Source organism: Chanos chanos, chromosome 6 (genome assembly GCF_902362185.1).
Source record: "Chanos chanos chromosome 6, fChaCha1.1, whole genome shotgun sequence".
NCBI classification, from domain to species: Eukaryota; Metazoa; Chordata; class Actinopteri; order Gonorynchiformes; family Chanidae; genus Chanos; species Chanos chanos.
Genome location: NC_044500.1, coordinates 6,343,727 through 6,353,726, shown reverse-complemented (window position 1 = coordinate 6,353,726; position 10,000 = coordinate 6,343,727). Strand labels below are relative to the sequence as shown.

Genomic DNA, 10,000 nt, shown 5'->3' with positions numbered 1-10,000 from the left:
GTTTGATGAGCAGCTGACTGAGCTGATCCATAGTTTGATGAGCAGCTGACTGAGTTGATCCATAGTTTGATGAGTAGCTGACTGAGCTGATCCATAGTTTGATGAGTAGCTGACTGAGCTGATCCATAGTTTGATGAGTAGCTGACTGAGCTGATCCATGGCTTGATGAGTAGCTGATTGAGCTGATCCATGGCTTGTTGAGTAGCTGTTCTTTAGATTAGGAAGACCTAAGTGCAGAGCTGTCTGATCAATGCTCAGGTCACTGAGGTCTAAAACACTGCTCTGAAGAACTGCTAAAACCCACAATTCAGAGAAACTATGTATTTTCTTTAGATCCACACCCTCTAAAGAACAAAGAGAACTTACATTCTGAAAAAAAAAGTGTCCTTCACATCCTCACCCTCAGAATGAACCTGTTAAAACATTCTAGAACACAGGGATCACCAACGGAAATGAATCTCAGTAAAATAACCCCGCTTTCTGACTATTTGTGCAAATCACTTTTTTTTTACTTCATCATCCTCATCATCATGACCATTGTCATCATCCTTCACTCTTGCGTGTAGCGAAACTCTTGGAATGTTCTAGAAATGACAGAGTGATTAATGAGCTTCTCTTCCGTATGCTCTGATTGGCTCTAATTGGTCTGCGGTAGTGCCGGAGAAGAACAGTCTCAACGGTTAAAATTAGGAAGTCATTCACTCATCAGACCAATTTATACTCTGCAACTGTGAGAGTTTTTGTGTGTGTTAGTTTGTGTGTGTGTGTGTGTGTGTGTGTGTTTCTGTGCATATTTGTATGTACCTTCCTGTACAGTGCATTCTTGTGGTATACTAATTACTGTCTCTCCAAATCCCTGTGTGTGTGTGTGCGTGTGTGTGCGTGTGTGTGTGTGTGTGTGTGTCCACTCCTGCCCTCGTTCCCACTGTCTCTCTCTCCTCTAACTCAAGCTGAGCGAGCATGTGATTAGCAGCCCTGTGTATGTGTGTATGTCAGAGAAAGAGAGAGAGAGACAGAGAGAGAGAGAGAGAGAGAGAGAGAGAGAGCGCAACACAAGTGGAAAAATGTTTCAAAAATGTTCATTTGTATTTTTTGTACTTTTACTCTAGTACTTTTCAGAGAGAGAGAGAGAGAGAGAGAGAGAGAGGGAGAGAGAGGGAGAGAGAGAGAAAGAGAGAGAGAGAGAGGGAGAGACAGAGAGAGAGAGAGAGAGAGAGAGAGAGAGATATTTGCTGTATTTCAATGCAGGCAGAGGTTCTGTGTCACCCTGCCCTTCTCCTCCTCTCTTACTACTATCTCTCCCTCACTCCCCCTCTCTAAGAACAGAGTGATGGAGGGGAAAATCAGGAAAGCAGGAATTTCAGTCCTTGAAACCATATTGCTGCCTCAAATAACACGCACTCACTCTCTCACACACACACACACACACACACACACACACACACACACACACACACACACCTTTCCGTTTCACCCTCCTCTGAACCCTCATTCTCCTGACCACAGTTCAGAAACCAAAATAAACATGTACAGAATCACACCCCACATATTCACAATGAACACAGAGACACACACACACACACACACACACATGTCAGCTACTGACACAGAAAACTTACCTCTGCTGCCAGTCAATCTCTCAGCTTCTGGTCTGCATGTTTAGGTGTGTGTGTGTGTGTGTGTGTGTGTGTGTGTGTATGTATGTGTGTGTGTGTGTGTGTCTATGTGTGTGTGTGTGAATGTGTGTGTGTGTGTGTGTGTGTGTGTATGTGTGTGTGTGTGTGTATATATGTGTGTGTGTGTGTGTGTCTATGTGTGTGTGTGTGAATGTGTGTGTGTGTGTGTGTGTGTATGTGTGTGTGTGTGTGTGTATGTGTGTGTGTGTGTGTGAATGTGTGTGTGTATGTATGTGTGTGTGTGTGTGTGTGTGTGTGTGTGTGTGTGTGTGTGTGTGAATGTGTGTGTGTATGTATGTGTGTGTGTGTGTGTGTGTGTGTGTATGTGTGTGTGTGTGTGTGTGTATGTATGTGTGTGTGTGTGTGTGTGTGTGTGTGTAAATCAGACGAGTAAAGGTGCAGTAATGAGGAAAGCAGTGGGTGAGAGGAGCTCTGCGTTTATCTGACTCCAGATGGACACAGCTGTTGTGTGCTGACAGGCTAATCCAACCTCAGCACTGACTACTGACTACTCTACACCACACACACACACACACACACACACACACACACACACACACACACACACACACAGACCAAGAGTAGAAGTAATATTAGTAAAGACTACTAAAGCCTTTGTTGTGCAAGTGTGTGTATGAAATTGAAATTGAAATTTGTCTCGCCCTCTGTCATCGTGAGCGAACGCCCCACTCCTACATCACTGTTTTGCACGCAGTGGGAGCCCTTGGTCCAACACACGCAGTCTGGGCAAGAAGGCTCTCATTTTTACAGAAAAGAACGAATCACTTACACAACTTGAGTGCGAAAACCTTGGGGTGTGTGTGTGTGTGTGTGTTTAGGCCTTTCCCTATCAACCAGACAAAGTTACAGATTATCAAAACTGCTCAGAACATTGTGTCGTTTTGAAACAACGCAAGAGATCCAGAAACGACCCAGACCCAAGGCTACTGGGTGTTTGTGTGGTGTGTGTGTACATGTGTGAAAGAAAGAGAGAGAGGGAGAGAGAGTGGGGGGGGGGGGGGGAACCAATGTGCCAGCATTTGAGGAACTATGACTGAATGATTGATATATATGCACACACACACACACACACATACACATACATATATGTTACGGTAGAGAGATCAATATATAAGTTAACCTCCCTTTCCCCGTTCTCCCCTTTTACAGAGCACAATGCTCACTCAAAAACCTCTTTTCTTTTCCAAAAACGTAGACGAGTAGCCGACTTTATACCCTCTTTATAACCGCTGACACATTATTAAGCGCTCAGTGTTACAAGGTGAATTAGATGTCTGTCTGCCATCTTGTGTCGGCCATCGAGAATGACAGGATGGGACCCAACATATCAATGACCTTGATTTTGTTCATTTAGATGAGCTTTAGGCTTCAGCATTTCTGTCAGTTGTGGAATGATTGGAATATACGGCCAGTATTTCAGTCTTTAGTTTCAGCGAGGATTTTTTAAAAATTAAAAGTCGATATTTAAATTCGATAGTGCACATTTCATGATCAACTGAGCACTTTTAATCGAAATAATGTTCTTTAAACAAAATGTGAGCGTAACAATAAACTGCATTTAACACCTGCAGCTCTGCGACTCTTTTCCAAACTTGTCACTGATCGCTGAAGCTCTGCCAACAAAAAAAGGGCTTTATTCTATGAACTTCATTTCCCATCATGCCTTCTGAAAAGGTTGGAGTTGACAGTAGTTGATGAGGTAACTGTAAACATGGCGACGATCGGAGCAGCACGGTGTCTGTTCAGATGTTATCCTCGGATTAAAAATGTAGACACCAACGCACAGATGCTTTACAGAGGGACCAGACGATTACTTTGTAGTGCATCATCTGATAATAGTAAGTTCAAAGCGTTTTGGTGCGAATATATCATCAACTAGCCTACACGAGTAGTGTTTAACTGACCTTGCGCGTGTCGTTTCGCAGCTAGTGAAGTGCATTAGAACATAATGTGTCCCATGCAGTTGACGCAAATAATATAAATATCTACATTTTTTATACATCTAACTTGAAGTGTCTTTGCTTTGTTGCTAACGCTGTGGTTTGCTAATCGAGTTTGTTTGGAATGTCCCTTGCTTTGTTTACGCAGCTCTCGCAGATGTATCGAAAGCCCAATTTACAGACGCAGAGGTCCAGGACATTTTAACACGAATTACAGGTCTGGACCTAGAGAAAGTCTTTCGACCGATGAAACAAGAGCTGAAGCCGCCTAATTATAAACTCATGACGGATGCTCAGTTGGAGGAGGTGAGATCTGAGAATTTCCGTTAATCTGCTGTCACCGTGAGGCTCGAAGTTTGAATGAAATTGGGCAGTTTATTACATTAGATGGTAAATGTAGTTTTTGGAGGTGTCACTTGACACACATAATGAGCACAGCCTTGTGTGTGTCATAGGATGTTCTCCTTTCCCTTCTCTGTGTGTGTGTGTGTGTGTGTGTGTGTGTGTGTGTGTGTGTGTGTGTCAGGCTGTGCGGAAAGCCAAGGAGCAAGCTCAGAAACTTCTGGAAATGCCTCCAGTTCTGCCTGAGAGGAAGCCTGTTGATGAGATCCTGTCTGAGGATAAGATTCTGGAGGGAATGGACACAGCCAAATATGTTTTCACAGACATCACCTTCAACATCCCCCACAGGGTGAGAGAGAATGAACGTGTGTGTGTGTGTGGCGTTTTGCAGTTGAGAAATACATTTGCGTCCAAGGACAACAGCATAACCTATTTTGGATGAAAGATGGCCAATGAGACAGCTTCTAAGACAGAAGATAGAATAGAGATCACCTAAGAAAAAAAAAATCATGATTTATTCTGTAAGAGAAACAGATCCATATTTTGTTTGTCATCTGACATGACATGAGCTTTGAGATCTATACGTTTGACTATGGTTTGCATTTTATCAGTACAGATGAAAATAAACCCAACCCTTGGTAGTGTGTGACGCCTCAACTGTAGATTTAAAGAAATTGGAATAACTTTGATTACCAGTAATCTAATAGTGAACAAAGTGCAAGAACGGAAGGGGCATGGTCATCTTTTTCCGTTAGAAAAACGTCAACAATCAAAAGTTGTGTACACACCGAAAGCTCTCTTGGTCAGAGGCGTCTGCAGGACAGCGTGTGAAGAGTTTCATTCGTAGAACTCCAGCTGGAATTCTGTGGTTTCATTCCAGAACGATGCAGCCACTTACAACATGTTAACACTGTGTCACTCAGAAAGTTTAGCAGGGTCTCTTAAAATAGTACCACTATTGACGCTGTAATCCGTTGAGTTTTAAAATACTGAGCATTTAAGGACATCGGGCATTTTCCCCCCTGGAGGTTTATGCCAGTTACGTTTTGGAATGAAGTCTCATTTCATATTTCTAAAAGATTTGTTTTCTGTCCATCAATTTGCTATTATTTGTTGTCTGAGCATTACATTAGCTAAAGCCGTTGGACTCCGCTATTGAGGAAGGCTGCAAATATTTTACGATGAACTTGGTTGCAGTCTTGCGGTGTTCAGCTCTTTTGCCCTGTCTCATTTTCTGTCTTTAAAGGTAATCAGATTGCAGCCGGTTGCACCTGACAGCCCCCCCCCCCCCACTCCCTGCACACATACCCCCCCCCCCCCCATCAGTTTTCAATACCCAACCCTACTTACCATGCTACATACTTGATTAATTACTTGATTAATTGGACATTCAGTACTGTTTGCCGACTGACAACACTCAAAATGAAAATGAACAGGGATTTTTAGGGGTGAGCAAGCTACAAAATATGTTGTTCTCTCTCTCTCTCCCCCTCTCTCTTTCTCTCTCTCTCGCTCTCTCCCTCGCCCTCTCTCCCTCTATCCCTCTCTCTCTCTCTCTCTCTCCCTCGCTCTCTCCCTCTCTCTCTCTTTCCCTCGCTCTCTCCCTCTCTCTCTCTCTCCCTCGCTCTCTCTCTCCCTCGCTCTCTCCCTCTCTCTCTCTCTCCCTCTCTCTCTCTCTCCCTCTCTCTCTCTCGCTCTCTCTCTCTCTCTCTCTCTCTCCCTCTCTCTGCCTTTCAGGAGCGATTTATTGTAGTAAGAGAGCCCACAGGATCGCTAAGGAAAGCAACATGGGAGGAGAGGGACAGGATCATACAGGTTTATTTTCCCAGAGAAGGGCGTAAGCTCACAGCGCCCCCTATCTTCAAGGAGGAGAACCTCAAGGTCTGTTTTGAGTGGGGATAAAAATCTCTTGGCACGTGAATATTTTTGGAAGAGCTGTATCCTATTTATAAATGAACAAATCTGTTACACTCTCTCCTTTCTCTCTTTCTCTCTCACTCACTCTCTCTCTCTCACTCTCTCTCTCTCACTCACTCTCTCTGTGTCTCTATCTCTCTCACTTTTTTTTCTATCTCTAGGTGGCCTTTCAGCAGAACAAGCATGAAGATGTGCTTAACCACTGTTTGGTCCAATTTGAACCAGACTCTGCAGAATTTAAGAAGGTTTGTGTGTGTGTGTGTGTGTGTGTGTGTGTGTACACTGTACATGTGCACTTTGTAGGACACACAGCTATAATGTATCTTCAGAAAACGCACTGTATTAAATCCAATCAAAACAAGAGCTGTTTATTACAGTACTCATAAAAACCAATGTAGGCAGATATGTGTGTTACAGTTTATGACTTAGCACTGCACTTACACACAAGCGTTGGTTGTATATTGCATGTTGCTGTTCAGTGTGTTGGATTATGTTGAGTGTGTTGGGTTTTCTGTGGTTGGACTCAGTGTGTCGAGGCCTGCAGTTGATCTGTGTGTGATGAGATTTGTGTTAATTGCTGTGTGTTGAGTGTTTCTACATTGAGGTCTGTGTGTTGACATATGTGTTTTCGCATTGTGCTGAGCGTATCTTGTGTGTGTTGCTGAATGTTGAGGCCTGAACGTTCAGTGTTTAGATGCACCTCTGATTTGAGTGTGTTTTTAGGCCCGTGTGTGTTGAACAAACCTTTGATGTGTTGATGTTTTTTGTCTCGCTGTGCGAACCGCATGCGGTCTCAGTGTGTTGAAGCCCGTGTGGTCAGCGTTTTGATCTGTGTGCGTTAAAAGACCTGTGTGTAGTCTCAGTGTGTTGGTCAGTCTTGATTGTGTTGATGCATTGAGATCTCTGGTCTCAGTAATTGAGTGTGTTGAGGGCTGCGTGTAGTCTCCATGTCTTAGTGCGTTTGTTCTGTGTTCAGGTCCATGAGTTGACCTACGAGGACATTGAGAAGCATGGGAAATATGACATCCTCAGATCCACGCGTTTCTTTGGCGGTTTGACCTGGCACCTGGTCAACGCTCGCCGTGTCGACGGCCTACTAGTGGACATGCTGCAGAGAGATCTGTGAGTATGGGGTTTACAGTGAAGACTGTGTGTGTGTGTGTGTGTGTGTGTGTGTGTGTGAGAGAGAGAGAGGGAGTAAAGTCTGTGTCTTTTCTAAAAATTCATGTTTCTGTTTTGATGTTGCCCTGGTTACGACACGTTACTGTGTTCGTATTTACAGAGCACCACGTCATGGATGTTGTTGTTGTTGTTGTTATGGTGGTGCTGGTGGTAACACAGAGCGCGTTGTCATGGTTACAGGGTGCAGGATGCCGTGTGTCTGGTGCGTCTCTTTAACTTGGTGCATCCTCAGAGTGACTCCGCCCAGCAAGCTCAGAGTCGGCAGGCTACAGGCCTGGATCTCCTCAAGGTGAGACTGCAACACACACACACACGCACAAACGCACACACAAACACGCACTCACACACACACCGGCTCACATGCACGCACACACTTTCACACAAACACACTCTCACACACACAAACACTTTTCGTTTTATCCCTTTAACAGTGGCTGTTCAGTAAAAACATTCACACGCCCTTCAAGCGAAGCTGTTCGCACAAACCAGCGGGTTTTGTCAGAAGGTTCTAGATCTTCAGACAATAACATTTTTTCCCCCAAAGAGAAATTGTCCCAGAGCTTCTTCTAACTGAAATCAGAAGCTCACGGACTCCGACTCAAACCCGTGGGTTTGGGTGGTATTGCGTGTATCCTGTGCATTTCTGTTTGCGTGGACTAGCGCGTCCAGATGAGGCCGAGCAGCTACGGCGATCACTCGGAGTTTCAGACGCAGCACTCTGACAGAGAGACTTGGCTGATTTCAGGAAAACTTTGAGTGAACTTCCCTTCAGCAGTTTAATCAGAGGAGACGTGAAATCTCTGGGAATAGCGCTACCCAGACCCCCCCTCCTTCTCTCTCTCTCTCTTTCTCATTCTCTCTCTGTCTCTCCCTCTGTCTGTCTCTCTCAGACACAGATATCATAGACCTATTCTTCTGTCAGTAACAGAGAGAGGGAGAAAGAAATCAGGGGTCAGGTTAAGTGTAAATCTCTTCTTATTACCTCTTTGTGTGACCTCTGATCTCGGTGCAGGGGGTGGGGGTCACTTGGGGAGAATTGGGGTAGATGCGGTGAGGGGGGGAACATTAACAAGTGACAGAACGCCATTACCAATCTTACAGAAATTTTGTGTGTGTGTGTGTGTGTGAGGGAGGGAGACACTTACACACTCCAGGGTAGAGCATATCTTTGAGTTGGTAAGGGGCCTCCATTTAGTCATGGTTTGTAGCAAACACATACACACACACACACACACACACACACACACTGTGAACTGAGTTCGAACCCTGCCGTCTGTGGCTGAACTTTTAACTCTCGAATCAGGATGCCTGGTAAACCGAGAGGTCAAAGGTCAGGTGTCTTTTCAGGCGTGCTCCGGGGCCAGGCTCTCCCGCGGGTGAGCGCGAGGGAGATACTCTTACATTACATTACATTACATTACATTACATTATGCAGAAACGGCTTTTCCCACGGCACACTGTGTCTTCCTGCCATGTTATTTTTCAAACCCAAAGCCAGCATGAGTTTATAGTATGACTCTGGTGTGTGTTCATACAGTAGCTGAAACCCAGTGTTCAGGTACCATACTCCTAACATAAGTTAGGGCAAAGTCTGTTCTTTAAGCAGAGATCTTGTCTGTCATTATGGCTTATTCTGTATTGGCTTTGATCACCGTGCACATACGGTAATGTGTAATTATTCATAGTACAGTATAATGGTACAGAGACTTTTTATGATCAAGATGTAGAGCTGGCCAATCAGAGGCCTAAGTGAAAAGAACATTACAAGAGAACCAACGTGTGTGTGTGTGTGTGTAACTTGTTGGATTATGAGCATTAAACAGGTGAGAGAGGTTGAATGCACAACCTGAGCAGTAGTCACTGCCTTTGTGTTGGTCACATCAGCGACGTTTGTCGCCAGTGCCTCAGTTTCGTTGTTCTGCTCGGAGTTTCGCTGCTTTACGATGACGTTGTGTGTCCATTTACTGCATAATTCATGTTCTTAATTTCTCTCTCTCTCTCTCCCTCTCTCTCTCTCTCTCTCTCTCCCTCTCTCTCTGTCTCTCTCTCTCTCTCTCTCTCTCTCTCTCTCTCTCTCTCTCTCTCTCTCTCTCCCTCTCTCGCTCTCTCTCTGTCTCTGTCTCTGTCTCTCTCCCTCTCTCTCTGTCTCTCTCTCTCTCTGTCTCTCTCTCTCTCTGTCTCTCTCTCTCTCTCTCTCTCTCTCTCTCTCTCTCTCTCTCTCTCTCTCTCTCTCTCTCTCTCTCTCTCTCTCAGATCTATGCGGGGGCCGAGTCTCAGAGGGCTGGGTTTATTGAGCTGGCGTTACAGATGTATGAACAGAACACGGCTCAGAGTTCAGTCTAGAGACAAACGTACATCTCTAGTCTTCAGTTCTAACACACACACACACACTGAAACAGGCAATGATGATGATGATGGAAAGTGTTTGTCTGGTCATGTACATAAAGAAATAAACAGACAGTCTTTGTACAGTCTGTCTCTGCCTTTTTATTAGTGACATCAGTCTCTCTCGCTCCTGTCACAAGCATCCAAACTTTACAGTTTCTCATTCATCACTGTAATTAAACCATGTTACTCCCTTTGATATTCAATAAACAATCACAAACTTTTTTGCTCTGTAACTCTCTCTCTCTCTCTCATCTTCACACACACACAGAGGCACTTTGTGTTCTGCTATAAAAGTGTTATTATATAAAGGAATAAAAACGAAAAGACAAGTGTAGAAATGTGCATATCTAATAAACACTATGAGGTACTGAATTCCTGAAACACCAGAGGTACGGTGTGAATGAACACACACACAAACACACACACACGCACTCAAAGGTGTTCCAAGTAGAAGAGGTAAAAGTAGTGAAAAATACTAAAACTTGACGCTACGCGACACTAACCAATCCCATCTATGCCCTTTTTCACATCCAC

The 10,000-nt window shown here is 44.4% G+C and overlaps 1 protein-coding gene across 1 annotated transcript; it reads left to right on the top strand.

Annotated features, from left to right (window-relative positions):
- Positions 1-3,424: 3,424 nt before the first annotated feature.
- Positions 3,425-9,687, top strand: mrps22 (mitochondrial ribosomal protein S22). Its single transcript, XM_030778783.1, has 8 exons — positions 3,425-3,535; positions 3,786-3,943; positions 4,164-4,328; positions 5,717-5,860; positions 6,058-6,141; positions 6,873-7,018; positions 7,259-7,367; positions 9,332-9,687. The coding sequence occupies exons 1-8, from the start codon at positions 3,484-3,486 to the stop codon at positions 9,419-9,421; spliced, it is 948 nt and encodes a 315-aa protein (XP_030634643.1). The 5' UTR covers positions 3,425-3,483; the 3' UTR covers positions 9,422-9,687.
- The last annotated feature ends 313 nt before the right edge of the window (positions 9,688-10,000 follow it).

What these genes read in the sequence shown, in the direction of transcription:
- mrps22 (XM_030778783.1), top strand. Translation starts at nt 3,484, where the DNA reads ATGCTTTACAGAGGGACCAGACGATTACTTTGTAGTGCATCATCTGAT. An exon ending in CGGATGCTCAGTTGGAGGAG is followed by an intron (nt 3,944 to 4,163) that starts GTGAGATCTGAG and finishes TGTGTGTGTCAG; the next exon opens with GCTGTGCGGAAAGCCAAGGA. An exon ending in ACTCTGCAGAATTTAAGAAG is followed by an intron (nt 6,142 to 6,872) that starts GTTTGTGTGTGT and finishes TTCTGTGTTCAG; the next exon opens with GTCCATGAGTTGACCTACGA.